The sequence below is a fragment of the Chanos chanos genome, chromosome 1, assembly GCF_902362185.1.
Source record: "Chanos chanos chromosome 1, fChaCha1.1, whole genome shotgun sequence".
NCBI lineage: Eukaryota > Metazoa > Chordata > Actinopteri > Gonorynchiformes > Chanidae > Chanos > Chanos chanos.
The window spans coordinates 52,968,794-52,991,462 of record NC_044495.1 but is presented as its reverse complement, the minus strand read 5'-3'; the positions used below and the strand labels follow the sequence as shown (position 1 = coordinate 52,991,462).

Here is a 22,669-nt window from a genome sequence, read left to right as displayed (position 1 = left end):
AATTAGGCCTGACATCAGTTCTTTCCTTGACTTGATTGAACATGAAGACTGTTATAAACTATGCATATCTTACACACAGTCATCTTTGTACGTTGCCTAATTCTGTTTTCTTCACAGGTAGCTTTACTTCTCCATATTCTCAACTTAAAAGGCTGTTCGAATGTTCTTTGGATCTCTTAAAGACCCTGTAGTTCAGGCTGTGTCAAATTGTGATTGTGGAACATGTCCGGAATAATACACAGTTCAAAATTTATTTTAGAAGATTGAAAGGAAAAAAAAAAAAACCTGCACATTTCATCGATTTTGACAGGGTGAAAAGTCAGTGTGCAATTATCCCGTTCAAAGTGAAAAGCAGAATAGTAGGCAATTCGCAACATTTTGAATACAGTTCTGTATACAATGGTTCCTGCAGAAGCTTACAGAAAATATAAGAATAGAATGTGGAGCACATAGTATAATGTTCACTCACTAACATCAAAATAAAAGTAAATGTCATTTGTTTGTCTCATAATGTTCATTTTTAAAATGAATACTTTTTTGAGTAAAGGACATCCAGGTACATCTTAAAGCTTGGCACACTTAAATCAGGATAAATGTTTTATATGTTTCAAACGTAAAATTCTTTGTTGTAGGAGGTTTATATCTTGTAACACTGCTGCTCAGTGGTTGAGTCTATATCTTAACTTTAGAATTTGCTAAACACAACATTCCCTTCCCACCTGTGTGTCTGCAGGATCCCTGGTGCGAGGCTGTTGGCTAATGATCCCCCTGCTGGTGCAGGCATGGCTTCTGGCTTCCCCCAGCAGAATCCGAGAACGGCCGTGCCCACGGAGTTGCCGCTGTGATGGTAAAATAGTGTACTGCGAGTCCAACGCTTTTCGTGATGTGCCAAAAAACGTGTCAGTTGGATGTCAGGGCCTCTCGCTGCGGTATAACAGCTTGGTGAGTCTAAGAGCTGGACAGTTTGCCAGCCTTAGTCAGCTTGTCTGGCTTTATCTTGACCACAATTACATCAGTACAGTGGACAGTCAAGCTTTCCAGGGTGTTCGTCGGTTAAAGGAATTAATTCTCAGCTCCAACAAGATCACACAGCTTGAGAATAACACATTCCACACTATTCCCAACCTACGCAACCTTGACCTTTCCTACAACAAGCTGCAGGTTTTGCAGCCCAATCAGTTTCAAGGTTTGCGAAAGTTGCTCAGCCTCCACATAAGGTCCAATTCCCTGAAAACAGTTCCCATGCGGGTGTTTCAGGACTGCCGCAATCTAGAGTTCCTTGACCTGGGTTACAATCGACTGCGTAGCCTCACACGTAATGCTTTTGCAGGACTGCTAAAGTTGACTGAGTTACATTTGGAGCATAACCAGTTCTCAAAGATCAACTTCTCTCACTTCCCACGTTTAAATAACTTGCGGGCGCTTTATTTGCAATGGAATCGGATAAAATCTATAAGCCAGGGCATTATATGGACCTGGACCTCTTTGCAAAAGCTGGACCTGTCTGGGAATGACCTGCAAGTACTCGATGCCAGCATCTTTCAATGTCTACCCAATCTACAGACCCTCAATCTTGACTCCAACAAGCTGAGCAACGTGTCCCAGGAGGCAGTATCTGCTTGGATCTCCCTCACTACCATCAGCCTGGCAGGTAATGTTTGGGACTGCAGTCCCAGCCTCTGCCCTCTGGTGGCCTGGCTGAGGAACTTCAAGGGGAACAAAGAGACCACTATGATTTGCGCCGGGCCCAAGGAAGCTCAGGGGGAGAAAGTCATGGATGCCATGGAGACGTTCAGCATTTGCAAGACTACCCCTACTCCTTACATCTCAATTGCATCTACTCTAAACTCACCGTCCAAGCCTGGACATTTGCCCTTTCCCACCATCTTTAAAGTGGATGAGGTATTCACTCGCAAAGCTCCCCTTTCTCCCTCCCCATCAGTAGCTTCTCCTGCATTGCCCGAACAGGAGTTTGAGCATGTTTCGTTCCACAAGATTATTGCTGGCAGTGTGGCACTCTTCTTATCAGTAGCCATGATCTTGCTGGTAATCTATGTCTCGTGGAAACGTTATCCAAGCAGCATGAAACAGCTGCAGCAGCACTCCATGGTGCGAAAGCGCCGGAAAAAGGTGCGAGAGACAGAGCGTACCCTCAGCTCCCCACTCCAGGAGTACTATGTGGACTACAAACCCACAAATTCTGAGACCATGGACGTGCTTGTCAATGGCACAGGACCCTGCACCTACACTATCTCTGGCTCTCGAGAATGTGAGGTATGATCCGTCGCCCTCCTAAAATCAATTTCCACTGCGGGGAGAGAGAGGTAAATTTCCACTGAATGTGAGGAAAAACGAAATGTGTCCCGTCCCCGTCTCCCCCCCCCCCCCCCCCCCCCCCCCCCGCCCTTCTTTCCCTTCTGCTAGCTGTATCTGTTTATAAGGGTAGGAAACACGGGTCAGTGCATGGCAACTTGAGTCATATGGTTTTTTTTTTTTTGGCTGATTATTTAAATCATTTGTTCACCTAAGGTATTGTAAGATTGGCCATTCTCCAGCCATGAACAAACATTTTGGCATGCATGACTGAATTCTAATCATAAATTCATTGTCAGAGAAAAAAGCTTTTTTGTCAGCAAGAAAAATGATGAGATGCTGGAATATAAGACAATGATTTGCTTTGAAAATGCATGTTGCGTGTGCTGGACCAAGTGTCTATGCAGTGGGTCCTTTCCTATCCTGTGTGTTATTGCATTAGTATCTGCATACATCCCCCACAGGCACTGCTGATGAAAACTGTTGCTGAGTCAAATGAATTCTGATAGGCTTCTTGGTTAAACGAAAGTGGAAAGGGAGAGGGAAAAGAAAGTATGGATGATATGCATGAGCTAATTCATGGTTGTGTTGCCAGAATAAATGTTTACTTCAATTAAGATATGAATAGCTAAGGATTGCAGAATCTATGGCTGATGTGTCCTTATTCATGCTGTGTTTGGTCAGTATGTATAATTAAAGGAGCAAGCTTCATTGATCCTCACATGCAATCTTTCAGCCTAACCACTGCCCAAACAGCAGGACTCTGATCCTTTTTCTTTGAAGGCAGAACTCCCAAAATTCATAAAGTTTAAAATTTATGTTCTCTTTGCGACGTTTGATGACATACAGAGTACTGAGGGACAGTAAAGCTCAAAAAAAATAAAATTAATGGGAGAGTAAACTCCAGAAGCACTAATTCAAGTGGAATATTCTAGAAGATCTTTAAGCTTGATGTCCATAACACCAGCATATAATTCGGTTTAGACAAAGCAAAAGCAATCATCATAGCATACATTCTTTGGAGTGTAGCTTTTGGTCTCCAGGCAGAGCGATCCACTTCAAATCTATCAACACTAATCTCCTTAAAAGAAACTTTGATACTGGAAACTGTTTAAAATGGGCCTTACATTTTCTCTTATATTATATTTTCATTTAAATGTCTACTGAAGGTTATGAGTTAGATTGTAAATCAGATTCGAAATTTGAGACCGCGTCATGGTTTATTTCCAGACTAATAAAAATTATAATAATTCTGTCATAAGTCATGATCAGATGGGAAAACTCTTGAATTATATGATGTGCCAGTTATTAGGATGTGAGTGATTCATTTGGAGGTATTTTGATGATTGCCTCTGCTTCTGTACCATGACCACCAATCGTAAGGTGAGCTGATGAAACTCTTTGCCAGATGTAGAAACCTTGTTTCCAGCCTAGATAAGGCAGACAGTAACTTGTGCCAAACAGCTGTGTTTGTCTAGTGTGTTCCCTTTGTGTCCCTTGTTGTGAGGTATTTGTTCTGTTTATTAGCATTTGTGTTTTCTGTATCAGTGTCATTTTTCCTTTCTTACTCTTCAGTCTCTCTTGAAATGTCTTCTCCTTTTCCTTTGATCTGGAAAACCTAATGAAACCTCGATGTTCCTATGTTATGTGGTGTGTACACGTAATTAATGCTATGAATTACATTTTCATTTATTTATCCATCACTGTTGCTAAGGGCAGACCAACTTGTCTTGTGAGGACAACAGGTTTTGTGGAACAGAACTATGTGTTCTTCTTCTTCTTCTTCTTCTTCTTCTTCTACTTCTTCTTCTTCTTCTTCTTCTCCTTAGCAGTAGTAGTAGTAGTAGTAGTAGTAGTAGTAGTTGTTGTTGTAGTAGTAGTAGTAGTAGTACTGCATTACTGTGGCACACACTGAAGTAGATTTTGTCTATGTCATTTGTTCCACAAGTCTTTTTTTTTCAGTTATGGGCCTTTGTCATTTTCACATCCATCATTTTTTTCCCTTTGCCTTTGGATTCTATTCCTCAGTGCTCTCTCTCTCTCTCTCTCTCACTCTCTCTCTCTCTCTCTCTCTCTCTCTCTGTCTGTCTACCTCTGTCTCTGTCTCTCTCTCCTTCTCTCTCTTGTGTTCTGAAATTGTCTCAATGCCCAGGTTTGCACCGGAGACAAGCGGATCCTGGCAGGTTTTTTGTTGACGAGGCAGGACCACAGGAGACTGAGACTGAAGGCCTTTACACAATGCTCTTGATGTTGTAGACAGAGAGGCAGGTTGTATTTACAGGGGAAAGGACCTTGATCTTATCTCAGAAAATTGGATGCATCAAGGAGAAAGATCAGAGACATAAGCACAGGATCACCAGAGTGCTTTTTTTTTGTCTTAGAGCTGTAACCTGTGACCCTTTACCATAAAAGTGTCAGAACCAAGGCAGAAAATAATAGAAGGAAAGTCAGAAAGGATGGAAGGGACACAAAGATGGTAAAACTATATTGTGGTTCTAACAAACCACTGACTTCTTGGTTCTATTGAAAACAATTCTTATTGTAATTTACATAAGCTAGCACACTGCCTAATCAGACACATAACAGAATAGTATGTGACTCCTTGGTCAACTTTCTGGTCGGTTTAATAAACATTTAACTTCTTAATTTTCATTTCAACATTTTTTTCCAGCCTTTAGAAAAGCTTTTGTGTATTTCTCTGTGAGGCCTTTATTTTCAATTATGTTTAACAAATGTCAGACTACTTAACATGCATGAAGACCTTTTTCCATATTTGCATTGATGGGGCTTTTTGTCAGCAGTTTCTGTGTGATTGCTAGGAAGAGATCATTTGCAAAAGCACTGATTTACTCACAGGAGTTGAAGCAAACTATTCCATGTGACATTTTCTATTTCTTTCGGGTTTGAACCAGTTTGTGGTTCATTGAACATTCCCTTCTTATAACTTCATATTTCATAAAAAAAAAATATATGTATATATATACATGTATAAAAACCAACCTCTTGCTTAGTTACCTTTTTTCTTACCTTCAGGTTAAAAAAACCCCATAGTTGATCAGATCAAAATGTCAGCTTTTCGTCAGCCCATGCATGACTCAGACTCTAATACATTAGATAAGTCTCACTGCTTTGTCACCGATGATCCATTCAGCAAGTTGTCCAGACAAAGCGACACTTCGACTCGGCAGCAATTTAGACACATTCAAATGAACAGTTTTTTTTTTTGTTTGTTTTTTTTTTTTCATCCCTCGAACTACAAATGTGCTCTTTAGTGATACAGGGCACCTCCCACAGCTCTTTGTCAGTTCAGCTCCTTTCTCTCCAAATGGCACATATTTTGTCCTTGAGATTTTTGGACACTGTCCCAGAGTCTCTGCTGCACCCCCCCCCCCCCCCCCCCCCCCGCACCACAGATCCCTCACCTGACGGACCGAAGGACTGTTCAGGCCCATATATGTAAATAACCTGTTTTATTCAATCAGTAAGTTTGAATGCAACTGCCAGGCAAATCACCACAGTGAGAAATAGTCATGGCAGGGTACCCGAATATTGCGGTGACAGTTTAGAGGATCAGGATCATTTTATGAGGTAAGATTTCAGTAACGCTATAGTGCGACCAGAAAAAATTTCATGGGAAGGACACCCCTCTCCGTTTAACGTGGAAAGCTGAGAACGAATGAGACAGAAACATCTCAGAATTGTCCGGAATTTGACTTCATACCAACAAAACTGGTCAGAGGTTGTTTTTATTTAAACAGATGTCTTGTATACTTTAGCTGGATCTAATTATACTTCGAAATAGGCCGTGAAGCATTGCAAACTATAACCTGAAGGAAGCCCAGCTGTCGTGGAATTGTTATTATCTCCGATAATGGAGCATTTCCTTGAAGGATGGTTGCATTTGAGAGTTTGTGCTGTCTCTGTGAATTGGTTTCAGTCACATGCTTGAAGAAATCAGATCTAATTGACAGAGAATTTCCATGCATTACCTTATTCGCTGGTCATCTTCATAGTGCTCTCTTTTCCAGTGTAGGAATCGTTAAGACTTATATTTCTTTGGAATCCCAAACACTCCCCCTCTCTTCTTTCTTATCAGTTTGTTATTGGTCTGTGGTTGCCATGTCAACAGTGTTTTAATTACTAGTCACAGCTCACATAACCTGTGATAGTGATTGTGTTACGTGCAGTGAAAGTCTCTCAATAACAACTGAGTCATCATTAGGTGATATGCCAGTTACATGGAAAGTTCTAGATAATTGTTTCTGGGCACATAGTGCTTGGTACTCAGTCTTTCACAGGCACTGAAGGAAAACTAGTAGATCCAGGCAGACTCAACCTCTCTCTCTCTCTCTCTTTTACTGTTCCCTCATGATGCAGAAGCACATTGTGCAATTCAGATACATTATACCGAATGCATCTCAGAGGTTCGACTTCTGACATTTGCAATCTTGGGAGCCACTGAAGAGTCTCTGCTGTTTGCTTTGCTCGAGAGGAGTGGAGGGTGGAGGAGAGCAGTGGTGAGGTCTGCGTATGGAAAAAGAAAAAAAGAAAAGAAAAGGGAAGAAAAAAAGTTTGCAGCGCTTTGCGTTTGAATTGCAATCTCCTGTCAGAGTGGATGAACTAAAAAGGCATTTAGACGACTATTTAGGGGAGAGACTTTGATGTTAAGTCCCTACAACAGTCAGTCTCATAGTGGTTTTAATGAAATAACAATGAATCCTATTAAGCAGTTTAGTTCAGTGCGGATTTTTTGAACAAAATATTTGGAGTGGTATGAGATTTGACTGCTTTATTATTTGAAGCTTGAACACTGCTTATACTGGGAACTTGAATCAGAGTTAAACACTCAAAATATTGATTGAGGTTGACTCTGGTAACAGATAGTAATCACTTCCCATTTCATGAAGAGGGCAAATTGCTCCTCCAACTACATAAATAGGACTTATGAAATGAGCTATTTGTCCATTTAACTAGCAGCTCAAACACTGAATTAAGAGCTTGGTTCATAATTGATTTATCCATAATTGTCATCCATAATTTCATTAAGGTTTTAATTTTTTTTTTTTTTGGAGTACCATTGTAACATATGTTAGTATTAGTAAATGTTTTTTAAATTATTTTGAACTATTCATTTTTTAAATATTCATTATATATATAGGGTTTATATGCCCTAATAATTCTCATTTAAACCAGATCTTATTGGATTAAAAAGGGAGGCGACGGCTGAGAGATTTTTTGACTAAAGTAGATGGAAATCCATCTGCCTAAGCCAGCTCAGCTTCAGAACATCACTTTCTAAAAGACTATCGCTGGGTGCCAAGAGACTGAAAGAAGAACTTGGACAGATATCCAAGTTAATTTACTCTTTTTTAATTAGACACTTTTTGCTTTTGTGCACTTTCTTTTTTCCCTTTTTCGTTTTGCTCTCTGTGTATAGTCTAGTTTACCCTCTCCCCTCTTATTCTCTCCCCCCCCCCCTCTCTCTCTCTCTCTCCCCCTTCCCTCTCTCTCTCTCTCCTCCCATTTCCCCTTTGTCTTTCTTTTACTCCAGCACTCATTTCTGTCACAGGCCTACCTTTTCCTCTTTTGCCTATTATCAGTATCTGTCTCAGTTTTACAGTATTTTTGCTTCTTTCCTCACTCTCTTTTCATCTTATTTCCTGTCCTTTATCTTTGCTCCTCAGCTCTCCCTCTCTCTCTCTCTCTTTCTCTCTCTCTTTCTCTTTATTTCTCTTTCTCTCTGGCCTGCTTTTGGCAGTGTGTTGGAGTGTGATAAACATGGAGCAGGGCATACAGAGGAAACTGACATGATGGAGTCTGTGCTTTTGTCTCATCATACTCCATTCAGTGGCACAGAAACTCAAATACACACAGCTACAGACATGGGGTTTCTTTAGCTTTGCAGCATTACCACCTCATGGAAAAAGCACCTCTTTTCACACAAGCCACTCCGGTGGTTCCTAACGCAGAGACCTGGTGATATCCTCAATACAGGCAGAACCAGTATCTGTTTCAGTCATGAAAACCATAACATGCTGATATCAGTTTAGTCTAGTGCTGGGTTGTATTCTGATTCATCAGTTATACCCGTGTTAATTTGCCGTTTGGTATGAATTTTTCATATTTCACCATACCGTAGCATAGTTATAACGCTTCAGTAGACAGCAAATGATATAATATTGTTCGCTGCTAGAAGCGGTATGAAACACTGTACAGAGTGTATTGAGAGGGGACCCCTATTAACTGTGTGTACCTGGTTATAACTTTATAACACAACAATTAATTACCCACAACTCACTCTCCCGGTCATGAGAAACTACCGCTGTGTCCGAAATCGCTCCCTACTCACTACTCCTTACTCACTATATAGTGTGCGGCACATAGAACACTCACTAGGGGGTATGGGCAGACGGCTGTTGATACATTTCAGGTACTATTTGAATGTTACGCTGCTACATAATCATGCGCCAGATATTTGTAATGGTTTATCTCTGTCGCATACGCCAGAATGTCTGCATCTGATTGGTCTGTAAAGACTTACCTGCTTTCACAAGCCAGGCTGCAATGCATGATGGTCTTAGTCAATCGATGTAGGGTACATCGTATGTACACTACTTTTCACAATGCATTGTGGGATACTTTGAGTGAACTATATAGGGCATAACAATTCTCACTACACATTCGGACAGCGCTACAAAATGGCAGACTCACTATATAGTGCCCTATATAGTGAGTAGTGAGCGGTTTCGGACACAGTGTGTCATTTCGACATCGCAGTTAACAAGCTTACTAATAGGCTATGTGGGGCACATTATGTTTAACCTAACTGGAGCTAGCTAGCTATTTCCAACATTAGTTCTCTTTACATGGTAGCCTATCTAACAAACATTGATGAAGTTGATGTCTAAGACCAACATTTTATGAGGTGCACAGCACAGTATTTACCTCCTCTGGTTGCAAATGGGGAGACCGCACCACAATTCACTTTCACGCTATATCACCGCCCGCCACAGGTAAATTTATGTCCGCTATCCGAAGACGTGGGTGACGTTCAGGGGTAGACAGGAAGTAAACTCTGCACCAAAGTTATTGCAAGCAGAAAATATTTTATTTTGTTGTAATGAATAAAAGCACAAAAAATAAGAGTTATTAACTGGTAGCCATTATTTCAAATAAATGTTTCTGTTCCAGAACATTAAAAAATATAAAGTTTCTTGTTTCTTGTTTTGTTCTCAGCGAAATATTTTGTTTGTTTGTTTGTTTACGTTTTCGTTCCTTGGACTGGTTCAAAGCCTTGATAATAATTGTACGTTTACAAAATTACGCCGCTGATTGTACTGATTCACTGGAATTGTAACTGCTCAGTGAACAGCCATTTTAATACTTGAGTACCCTGTCTTGAAGGATGACATATTGTGAATTAATATTAAGCTTGTTTCTTATTCGTGCAATAGAACGTTTGAGAAATATCTCTTTGAATACTTAAACACTTTGAGTATTTTAGGTCAGTTTATAGTGTTTATAGAACTATCTTAAAATATTTTGTTTTAAAAAGGAAGCAGTGTTAAAGTTGTCAGCATATCTATTTATTTTTAAGTTCTGTTTGTACTATGTTGCAGATTGCACAATAAAAATTGTTTACATTCTGCAACTGTTTCATGCATACTGATTCCTTCATATATTGTATCATTTTGTGGGGCCAAGCAAACCGTATACTATTCAAAGCCCTCATTATATATACAATGACATTGAAATGTCTTTATATTCTAGTTAGTCCTAATAGCAGAATAAGCCACTACAAACCCATATAAAGGCCCAGTCATGCAAAAAAAAAAAAAAAAAGTGATATAGAGTGAGGAATCAGTGATACAGATTATTGGTCATACTGCCCAGCACTAGTTTAAACTGAAATTTTTCATCAATCGCCACAAAATAATTAAAGTAGTCTCAAAAACTAAAGCCATTTGAGTTCATTTTGTTGCACAAATCAGCTAAGAAAACAGACAAAAACCAGTTTAAGAAATTCTGTAGCTTATTTAGGCACTATGGTTTTGTGGTTCCATTTGTTTCTTTGTTTTCATTCTCCAGCATAACTCTTGTGTCTTGGGCTCCTCATTTGAATCTGAGTGTGAAATAATTAAGCAATTCTTTCTGGATGTTCAAGTCCTTTGCTAGCTCTCTCCTATTTTTTGTTCAAACGTATTCTATATTAGTGCTCTGTTTATTATTTCCCAGTTCTGACCTGACCCCTAGCAGATGCTGCTGAAAAAATAACTAAGATTTATTTGGGGGTGGGGGGGGGGGGTGTACACTGTTAGGCCATAACAGTGGAAAATAGCAGATCTTACATATTCACAAGTTAGTGTGATGAAGGGACAGATCCTCTGCTATCAGATACATTCCTGTCCTCATACACTATTCTTTCCTTAAGAGATGGATATTCTTCTTCATAACACTCTATTATTGCCTTGCTTTGCTTCAAAAGAGCTATGATTATATTATGAACCTGCTGTAATGCATCAGGAGCCTTTGGGGGTTCACTGCTCAAATGTGTCTAAGATGTTTCTGGTAGATGTTTGTGGTAAACGTATGGTAGATCCATTATTGAACACACAGGTTTCTCAGCGATTCCCGCGCAGGACGCGCAGGACGCGTAACGCTTCAGAAGGGGCGCCGAGAGGTGCGGCGAATGGCGTCTGTGCGAGACAGTCGGCTTATCGTTCTGGCTTTTGCACACAGGGAAACGCGGCATAGGAGCATTAAATGAGGAGACCTAACCATGTTTCCTCTGGCTAGAATAACTAATCGCATATACTCCTCCTCCAAGATCTACCCTTCCACTTCTCTCTCTCTGATCTGCTGTTCCTCCTCTACCTCAAGGGGGCAAGTAAAAACCTAATAGGATTTTTTTTTTTTTTTTTTCTTTTTCATTTTAGTGTCATTTTCGTTTTCATTTCATCGTACGTGCCCACAAAACGCTCTTGCGATGACTTTTTTTTTTTTTTTTTTTTTAAACACGACGCTCTTGTTTTGTTTTCCACCCTTTTTGACCAAAAGACAATTAAGATTTTTAATGATGCTCCAAGCATGATAGAGTGCCAGGTGGTGAAACATTCTGTCTGCGAGTAGTTGTGCCATCTCCAGTTCCCTCACCTCGTTTACACCCTCCCTCCTGCCCCTGACTGTAAGGACTTGGCATTTTGTGTTTGAAAGCTGCTTTCTAATGTCAGCGAGTGGTGAGTCACTCTGCACCCAAGCAGATTTAATGACATGGCCCAAAGAAGGACAGCTAGTCTCCCTGCAACACCCCCCCCCCCCAAATACACACACACACACACACACACACACACATTCTCCATTTCATTTCAGTTTCCTCTCTCCCCTCTCTTTTTTCTTTTTTTTTTCCCCTCTAACTTACTCATTACTCTCTCCATCTCTTGACATCTTGCCTCTCCTCTCTCTCCACTTCTATTGAATTCCAGGAGAGCCATTCCCCTTTGTAGAATTCTCTCTGAATTATTTAAGCGATCAAGCTTTTTTTTTTTTTTTTTTTTTTGCTTTTTTGCTTTTTTTTTTTTTTTTAAGAAAAGGAATTATGCATTTAAAGTAGGATCATAGAGGGCATGAATAGCATCCTATTTTAGAGAGAGAGAGAGAGAGAGAGAGAGAGAGAGAGGTGCAGCTTAGAGTCCCTCTATGCCTCAAGTCTCCATTAGCTCGTCTCTAGACAGAACTGAGTGGAACTTGATGATCTTGGAATCCAACAGGGAAACAGTGAGAAGTTTTTTTTTTTTTTTTCCCTTCCACATTATGAAGAAATTTGAAAGATGGATTTGCGTCATTTTACTCTTACTTCTTAGACAGTGTGCCACTTAAGCCGCTTCAAGAGAGAGAAGAATGCAAGTGGTCACGAAACACTGCCATGAAGAAAAATTTAAAAAGTGGTATTTGTTTTAGAGCATACTGATACGCTCCTCCATAACTGCACCTGCAATGTATCTCTTAAAGAGGAAATCAGCATTGGATGTTAATGGTTTGGTGTCCAATACTGATATTTAATCGGTATATGCAATCAAGCTAGACCAAAGTTTATGACTTGAATTTTCTAGTGTGACTAAATAAGGTCAAATTCTGATTTGCATTCCATTTATTGCTGATCTTGAATGCATTAATTTAAGCTGCTGAAAAGCTTAATCAGTCTCACTGACCGTATACTGCTACCATATACACTGAGAGTAATTGCGCTATTTGCTATTTCTTTTTGGGAAAAAAAAGAAAAAAAGAAGAACTTTCTCCGTGTATCTTTTTGGATTTAATTAGTGTGTGAAAAAAAAAAAGTGACACTTAATGTTTTTGCCCGGCTTCAAGCGCTGTAAAGGAGTGATTACCTAACTTACTCTGTCCATTCCACTTCTAACACCAAGTGAGCACTTAGCATGCCCAAAACATTTCACTTGTTTTTTTTTAAAGTGCCACCAATCGCTGTGACTGAACAATACAATGTCTGCTTTGCTTCTTCAGTTTGCCCTTCCAGAGCTGAGATAGGAAGATTGGACACTTTATGTGCCCCTCTCGTTCCCCTCTTTTTGCAAGGGATTGCGAAGCTGTTGAAATTACAAGTGCCTTTAAGTGACTTTGAGCGGTAAACCTCTTCATTACGATGGGTTTCGACCATCAGTTAGAGTGTTCTCCACTGTCTGTAGTGACTGGATTTAAAATATGACAAACAAACACAACACAATATGAACTGCCTTGAGAAAGCCTAACGTTTTAGATTGGAGAGCCGAGCACCCACTTTTTACTCATTTTCTTTCAAGAATGTGTTTGACTCAGTTGCGTTTGGTTGTTTCGTTTCAGATTTAAATATTCTTTACCCTGATATATTGCAGTCAGCCAAGTTTCAAGCCTCCTTACTCCTGCCCTACTTTTTTCGCTTTGGCTTTTGATGCGAAAGACGTCTCCTAAATGTAGCCTCTGCTTACCACGCACTTCTGAGGCCGGGCAGCCTGAGGCCAGCTCTGTCAGAGTTAGATAAGTCACATCCGTTCTCTCCCCTCTCTGGGAAACACACAAGACTCGGCTCCACAAAGACTCTGGAGTCCATTGACTCTCACGTTTTTTTGGGGTTTTTTTTTTCCCTCATTTGCTCTCTGTTTCTTCAAAACTCCTCAAGGGAGATCAAGGGCATTATTACTGTCCACAACCAGACTACTCTTTTTACCTACTAAAGACATTGAGCCTCAGTAGTTATATCATCCAGCCAATCGCTGAGACCAAAGCAGATGCTCCACAGGAACAAAGAGACTTCTTTATAAAAGAGTATTTATTTTCTTTTTCTCTCCAGTTCTTGGGCTATTTCTTTTGGAAGTTCTTCCTGAAAGTTTTGAGACCAGCAAGTCTTTTCTTTTCTTTTTTTCTTTTCTTTTACTTTATTTTATTTCATTTTGTTTTGTTTTGTCTATTTATTTATTTGTTGGTTTATTTATTTATTTGTATTCGGGGGCAAACCCAGGCCAGTTCCTCAGCTGATTCCTCCTGGCAGCTCAGGGTGCCTGTGCCAAATGCAGACAATGTCTTACACATCATCAAGTGGCGCTGAGGTGTTAGCGGGGGGAAGGGGGGGGGGGGTTGCTCGACCGGTTACCGTGGTTACCGGATTCCCTCATCCGTGGGGTGCAGTTAAAGATGTAGTCTGTCAGTCTCTGAGCAGCCCACTCATTGTGATGAGGAGAAAGATATGTCAGTGAACAGACTTTATATATGTATGTTTTGTTTCCGAGCGTATCGCAGGGGGAATTGTGTATATTCCCAAACAACAATCAACAGATGTCTACAATGACAGCAGCTGGTATGTTTGTCAGGACCAACTAGTTTATTTATATGAAGATTAACTGCTGTAAAAAAAAATGGTTACCAAGTATTCCAGATTAAAAACTATCATGATAAAAATATATTGAAGTAATATGCATATATCATTTTTTTCCAGTGAGTAATGCTATTTTGTGATTATATGCATCTGAAAATGAAGCCAGACACTTGCAAATTAAAGAAGACTTTCACAGCAGATAAAATGCAACAGGAGATGATAACAGATTGTTTCCATGAAAAAAAAAAAGATACCTCTAATGATTGCTGTTACACTGCAAAATTGGTTTTGGAAGAGGATATGAAAAATTATATTTTGCTCATCTATTTAGTAACAGGGTAACCAGAGCCTTGTTTTGCATTTTGAATAAACTTATTCTAAATATTTCAACATTTGACTCTACTTAGTTTAGTTGTCATTGTATCCATTTACTGAAATATTCAGTAGCATTTTATGTGTTTCTTTTTGTTTATTCAGAATGGGATGTTTAAATTTGCAGAACAGTAAGTGAGATTGCTGAGTAAATATGAACTCTTAATACAGCTAATTTCGAACTGACATTCAATGGCGCACATGTAAAGGACACGATATATCTCTCTAACATCTCTCCGAGGCTGCTCGGTCCATGGTAGGGTTTTGACTCAACCGTTATCTGTCCCAAGGCAATCTGTGCCTTCTCACGCCCTACTCAACCCCATGCTTTTATAGACTCAACAGTGAACATTGCTCTTGCTGTTAAACTATCAGGTTGTCTATGACAGGACCATTCTCCCACTCATTCTGCTCTCAGAGTGCTCAATTTCTAAGGGTTTCTTCCATTATACATACTGACAGAAGCAGCACTAGAGACCGGGGGGGGGGGGGGGGGGGGGGGGGGGGGGGGGGGGGGGGGGGGGGGGGATGACAAGAGAAGAAGTGACAAAGATGGAGAAAAAAAAGAGAAAATCCAAGAGAAAGAAGGACTGAAAGAGAAGAAGAAGAGGGGGAAAAAAAGAGGGTGGAGGTGGATTTGAAAAGAGGTAAAGAAGCCAAATCAATATGGCATGTTCTGTAAAACATTCTCAGCACAGATAAATCAGTGACTGGGATTATCCCAACACGAGAGAGCAGAAGCATTTCATCAATTGCAGATTAGGAGCTCGTATTGATCTTCCCCCGGCCATGCGCTTGTTTGACACCAGCGAGTCTTCTCTGTCTCCTGCAATTCATTCAGATCCCTGCCAGCCCCCATACCTATGCCTACTGATTGAAAGCCGCATTAAATAAAAAGGATTGTGTGGGCAGTTACTAAAATCATGATTTAGTAATTCATTGTTTCTTATTGGTGAACGGTATCCTTTTTCTAACCAATGGGCAAGTCCCCCAAGCGCATATTGCGAAGACCATTATAAAATCACTCGGAAGATGCCACTCTGTTTTTTGGAACCTTCATAACTGTCACCACTGTGTTTGGGGAGCTATGTCCAAATTAGGGCCAAGAGTCATAAGAATACTGGCCCACTGAAATGGCAGTTCACTTTTCGGTAAAAATTTCAACATTCTCCATACTATACTGAATCAACTGAGCCCAAGTTGACTCTTCAGAAATATTTGTAAGACCCCTGACATTTGATTTTGGATTCTACTCACAGTTAAATGTCACAATCATGCCTGAGGAAGTGAGAAATTTTTATCAGTATCTCACTGGTCCGCGCGACTTTTGGGAGACTTCTCGATACGAATTTTGAAAATGGAGAAGGGCCCAGGCTCTCCTCTGTCTGTCAGTCTTAATTAGGGAACAGAGAGAGGCCTGTGTCCAAAACAGTGTGCTGCTTACTGCCTAGATCAGATTGCATGCCTGTCATGTCCGATCTTTCCGCCGGTCACAAACACTGACATTATAGTCAGAGGTAGAGCCACACCTTAACTCACATGAATAAATGTGATTAAATGTTATCTATCTATCTATCTATCTATCTATCTATCTATCTATCTATCTATCTATCCATCTATCTATAGATAGATAGATAGATAGATAGATAGGTTTATATATATATATAGATATGTGTGTGTGTGTGTGTGTGTGTGTGTGTGTGTATATATATAGATATATAGATATAGATATGTATGTGTGTGTGTGTGTGTGTGTGTGTGTGTGTGTGAGAGACCACATTTGTCAACCAAATCACAAATATGTCAATCACAAGAATGCCTCTACCTGAGAGAACATTACTGAGTAAAGAATCCCCTTTTCTTGCTCCTTGCTAATGGAATACTTTCTGTTTGAATTCCTCTGATATGACATTGCCTGGAAGCATAATTACTGATAGTGGAGTGCGCAGGAATGAGATGAGGTAGGAAATGCTATCTGTAATGTATAAATTAAATTGAGCATGAGGCCCTCCATAAGAGGGGAAGGTAGAGGGGTTTCTTAGAATGACAGATGCAGACAAACACACACACACACACACACACGCGCGCGCGCGCGCCTGCGCAAGAACACTTTCCTCCGTCGCATTTATCAAACCTACACCACGAATAATCATTTGCATTCAGGTATCCTTACTTTTCATTACAGACACCCACACACACACACACGCATTCTCTCTATATCTCCCCCTCTCTCGTACACACACACGTACACACACTCACACGCACACACACATTTGGACACATTGGTTAAGTGACTCCCAAAGGTTGTGCTGTCCTTTAATTGTTTTATAGAACAGAAGCCTGCTATATTTCCTCCAACTTTTGCATATCATTTGCTCACAGAGACTGATTATATGGAGTCAAATCCCATGCACACTGTGTGTCGAGACTCTCCAGAGGGCCGTGATTCTCTCAGCCTTGTGCTCGGCTAAGTATATTTTCCTACTGAAGAGGCTCATGGGCTCTGTATTGTCTTTGCTCATGAAGACAGAGAAGCTCTGTAGAACACTTAACCAGCGAAACCAGTCTTACAGAAGTGAGAGGGGAAACCTCATAGGGAAAACCAGCTAATCTAACCTGGTTTGACCTATGCGTTTCAGAGTTTCACTCATACACTGCAGTGGATTCTGTCTTCCCGAAGGCCTCCTCAGCTTCGACGTGAATACGAGAGTAATTCTAGTTAACCACTTATGGAAAGGCAGATCTTGGGAAATAAGATCCAGGAAGAGAGATGTGTTTAATCATGGATTTCAACTGTCTTTTTCTTCTATTTTTTTTTTTTTTTGGATTGAAATGAAAGGGGGAAAAAAATGTCATTGTTAACTCTCAGGCTTCTCCCTTTGTGCACAGCTAATGTCATCTCTCTGCTGTTTGCCCCTGACAGAGAACTGATCCTTTGTCTAATGAGCCATCTGATAAATAGTTGGTGGGGAGTCTAATTTTTCCTGCAGATATGCAGCTCCTGTGCCTATAAATAACTGCCTGCTGCATTAATACTCATGTCAAACCCCCACCTACCCCCCCCACATACACACGCACAACCCCCCCTGCACCCCCCCCCCCTCCCCCCCACACCCCACCCACTCACCTCCCGAGTCTATTATGATCCAAGGCCATCACCAGAGGAGGTATATTTGAGCTGCACTCTGTTTTCTGCTTGTCAATTCATCTTTCACTGCAGTTTCTCCCGAGAACGTTTATCTTGTCAGAACCTGTTGAGCCTAGATGTTTGTCTCTACAGGGGAAGACCTTGCGCATTGTGAGGAGGCCTGAAAGCGGTGCTCCTGCAGATGAACAAGGGAAGAATTCCATTGTATAGTGTCATTAGGCAGACAGCTTGAGGTGTTATTCTCAGAATAGCTACCTAAGCTGTGATTTCGTGTATTTTATTCTTCGTTCCCGTGTCCAGCCTCTCCTGGCTCGTGTTTTATTTTTCCAGAACTCTATGTACTTTTTTTTTTTTTCTCTCTTGTCATACCCCTGCTGTGGGCTTCAAGAGGGTCCTCTAGTGGATAGATGCTTTGTAGTGAATGATAATTTCCCCCCTTTCCAGTCAGCAGCAGGAATAGAAAAGTGTAGGTCCCAATGGCCAATGGACAGATGGCTCCTAGGTTGACAGGTATGACAATGGACAGTCCCTTGGCCTCTGCTGGACCTCTTAAAACCACACCAAGACTCTTGACTGCAAGCTCAGCTAATCCCACTCAAATCCCTCCCAAAATATTCCTGTGAAAGTTGCCTGGTGGAAATTACAATCTCAAATCCTCCTTAAAAGTATAAGAAGAATATTAGAAATGAAAAGAGGCTAAAGCAAAAAGGGATAAATGCGAGATTAAGTTTCAGTGATGCTATTTTCTCTCTCTCTCTCTCTCTCTCTCTCTCTCTCTCTCTCTCTCTCTCTCTCTTTTGCCCCGAAGAGACTTACTGTCACCAGTACGTTTTTTTTCCTTTTTAATACTAACTTTTTGCATTTCTGACTTGAGACATCACTGTTAGTCATATCAAAGCCAAAAAGTAAATACTTCTTTAAGGTGCCAATTCTAAAACCTCATAGGACAGCTCAGGTAGGACAGCGTGTACTGACTCAACTCGCTTGAAGATGTTCGTCATAGGCGTAGTCATAGCGAGAACACAGAGTCCCTCCAGAGCTTTAGAGATAAAGATAATGCCTTCGCTCGACAATGATAGACATTCGTTCAACTGTGTAAACATTAAAGTGACAGCACAAATTAAGTGGCCATAAACAGGTAATTGAATTGTCTCTCTCAAATCAACAGGGGCATCATGGAACGGAAGCTCTGGAGGGTTCTTTTTGATTGAGGCAAGCGGTGTATTTCGTGCACTACAAAGCAGCAGATCTTTGAGATAAAAAAAAAAAACTAAACTAAGCTAAAATAAAAATAGAATCATAAATTGAAACTATAAAGCTCTATGATATCCAAATATGATTAACTGATGTGGAATGTCTATGATTGAGGATCCCAGGGGGTGCAGCAGTTGGTTGTTAAATTCCTGGTTGGGGGCAGATTTCTGTAAATTCGGCGAGCTTGGTCATGGGCCTGGTACTGATGCTCCGGAAAACATTTGATTGAAATCTATTGTTACTGATTGGCACCATGCTCCTCCACTGGGACTTAATGGAGCCCAGAGAGAGCCAAGGCTGAGAGGCTAATTGGTTGTTCTCAAGTGATTGATGTCAAGGTTGCCCGAAAGATGCCAAATTAGCAGTGCCCAAGGTGAGATAGGGATGGGTAGAAGGGATGAGTGAGCAGGGAGGGAACAGCCTTGAGGCTTTTGTGAAAGTGCAGTGGGTGTACACAGACACCAGACGCCTCTCAAAATCCTGTCAAAATGCCTCTCGGCTGATTGATGGGAGGAGGAGGAGGACACCGACTTTTGGTTTTGTTTTTTTTTGTTTTTTTTTTTATTTTCTTGGAAAAGCGGCCCTCGGTGGATTCGATTGATTTCATCACATTCAGACAGGTGCCCATATTGTCTCGTTTCTAAACATGCTTGGAACAGAGAGGTCTCAGGTGTGTTTGTGTGTGTGTGTGTGTATGTGTGAGTGTGTTTGAGTGTGTTTGAGTGTGTGTGGGGGTGGGTGGGTGGGCGTGTGGGAGGGGGTTGCCTATGGGCCTTAGAGTGTATGGTTAAGTTACCTTGCAATTGACTTTCCTTCTAAATCTGGGAGGACCTTGAATGGCTGGTACAGACGCGTATTTCCTGGCAGACACGTCCATAACTGCTGTCACTCAGTTCTCCTCAGAATCATTGGAGAACTCATCTCCATTAGCGATGTCAAGCCAACGTTCGCAGCAGCCAGGAGGAGCACCGGAGGAGAAACCAAACTGGCACATAGGAGACGCTCTCAGCGCCAGCTGTACGTCAGTCAAACTTTTTGCCGATTTCTTTCATAATGTTCCTATTGTTAGATGTACGAAAAATGATGGCAGGTCCCACTTCATTCATTGTCCCAATTTGTTTATTTCAAAAGAGGGCCAGGGATGTCTGAGCGGCCCGTCTCGGCTTCGGTATCCTCAAGTCCCTCGCGATTGTTACCATTTTTTTTTTCTTCCGTTTGTTTTCCACTTGATAAAAACAGCTTTTTCTTTTTCTTTTTCTGTAAGGCATGTCTGTTGTTGGATAAACCGACTCATTGAGATCGTAACCTTGAGATTGATTTTAACGGTTGATTAAATGGTTCTCTTTCCATGCTTTATTTTTTGCTTAATCGCAGCCAGAATGTACTGCTTTTGTGAGCGGTCGACTCTTTTGTGCGCAAGACCATCTCTGACTTGTCGTTTGAGGACAGAGGTTTGGATATATCGTTTCGTGAAAATCAAATTAATCCGTCTTGTGCTGTTTTGATGGGAGATAGAAATATTACAAAGTGAATGTATGAAATGAATTGCAGTTATCAGATTCAAAAACAAGTAAGTTCTCCTCATTTAGGTCAAGAAATATGTTGACAGAATTTAATCAGATCTGCTGATGAAATTGGCTGCCCTTCAGGGAATTGGTCTATATTTTTGTTGTGACATTTTACAGAGTAACTGAGTTTGAAAAAGGTAACTATTTGGGTTCAATAAGGAAGGATGACATCAAATATTGCAATGGCCTGATTTACTTTACCATATGAGCGGGATGCTCCAAAGTGGGCCAAGGTTCTGAAATGTTTGAACACTGCAACACATTTCCTTCAGCTCTGCACAGTTTGCCAAGAGACTTAAGCTCTTCTGAAAACAGCGATGACAGAGAAACGATAGAACATACCGAAATGTTTTCAGTGAATCTCAAGATTAAATTAAACCTTATTCCAGGTTTACAATTACAGCAATTTATCATTTGGCGTTTTTTATATTAACCGTTACGTTATGGTAAGCGTTAAATGTAATGAGCTGCTTGTATGTTTTGCGGTCGTTACTGTTGCTCTTTTTTTTTTTTTCTTTTTTTGGTCTTGTTGTTCTTTTTGTTCTTATTCTTGTAGACTTCTCAGTCAGTTTCTTGATTATTTCATTTACAGCAAGAAGTAAACTGGATAAATTGCATGGGAAGCTAATTTCCGCTTTTCTCAGGCACGTAGTGCTCTGTCATTTATTTAGCTGCTCGTTTAGCTTGTGAGAATTGCGTGCCTTCACAAATTGCGGCTTTCTTACCCCTGGTTTTACTCTCTCCTTTTTTTTTTTTTTAAACTTTGCCAATTTGGAGCACCGTTGTGTAAATTGGCACAAAAGCAATAAAAAGTCAGAAGTAATGTTGTCCTTTTTTTTTTTTTTCTTAGATGTCTTCGTTTGAGCTTTCCTGCTGTTAGAAAGACATTTTGAGTGAGGGGGAAGGGGACCGGTAGGTCATTCGAGGCTGTTTCTGAAAACTGACATGGGGCAGCCAGTGAGAATTGTTAGGAAAGGAGAGAGAGAGAAAGAGAGAAAGTGGGGGGTGTCAACCTGCAGACTCAATTTGACTCTTAGCAGGTGTTTTGTATACTGGAGAGGGTATATGCTTTGTCCAGACACTAATTGCTTGTTGTTTTTGTCGATCAAATAATGCAAAGCTGGTCTAAAAGGTGTTTTCAGTCCTGGAATTTGTTCTGCAGATGGCGTATCTTATCTTAAGTACAACCATAAAGATGCCATATCTTAAGAGCAGTGTTATTTGTTAGATTAGGATTTTTTTTAAGAAAGCCAGTCAATATACGTTGGAAGCTGAAAAGCAGGAAGATTGTTTTCTGATTCGTGAGGAGACTTTCAGTGGCGATCTAGCACTGATTTAGCTGAGGATGTTTAAGGTGGCCCAGACAATCCTGTCGCACAGTAAATTTTTGCTAAAAAAAAAAAGAAAAAAAAAAAGAAAAAGAAATGTTCCAAACACTTCCTTTTTTTTTTTTTTTAAAGGATATTTCAGTGAGAACCAACATTACAGTTAAAGTCTACGTTGACTGTCATATAAAGAAGTGAGTAAAGAGCTTTTGGTGGATACAGTGCATTCTGTTTAGGGCTCTCTGTAGCTAACGTATCACAGTGACTCTTGTCAATTTCTCTCCTCCAATCTATGCCTGGCCGATCAATTTTTTTAAAAAAAAACCTTATTCTCTCCCCCCAACATTTTTTTAAATCTCATTTTTGGTTTGTTGTGGTTTGTTGCGTCCTGTTTTGTTTTCTCGTTTTGTGGGGGCTTTTTACCAGACTAGTAAGTCTGCAACATGTGACAGTTTTCTCCGGCTCGTCACGCATGTACAGAGAAAACAAGAGAGGATTTAAAGGCCAAGTCTAATGTTAGGACGTAATGGAACCAGTCCTCTGCTACCAAGAGCTGAGACCAACTTTTTTGGAAATGGACAGCCTGTCAGTGTGAGAGTGTAATTTAGGAACTTCCCCAGGAGAAAGCTGGTTGAGTTATATTGTGCTTTTCTCTCTCTCTCTCTCTCTCTCTCTCTCCCTCTCCCTGTGTCTGTCTCCCCCTCTTTCAGCTCTCACCTCCACCTCCCCCTCCATCATTTATCATTTTTGTGATGTCTCATGACACAGACACTGGCATTGGCCCAGTCACTGTGAAGGTCAACCCCAGTGAATCAGCAGATAA

At 40.6% G+C, this 22,669-nt stretch overlaps 1 protein-coding gene across 1 annotated transcript in view; it reads left to right on the top strand.

Annotated features, from left to right (window-relative positions):
• Positions 1-711: 711 nt before the first annotated feature.
• The window catches only part of LOC115804722 (leucine-rich repeat transmembrane neuronal protein 4), a gene marked incomplete at its 5' end in the record, with an annotated part of 62,143 nt that continues 40,185 nt past the window's right edge, over positions 712-22,669 (top strand). The window contains one exon of the mRNA XM_030765229.1: positions 712-2,274. Within this exon, the coding sequence (XP_030621089.1) occupies positions 712-2,274 (1,563 nt within the window). The remainder of the gene's footprint in view (positions 2,275-22,669) is intronic.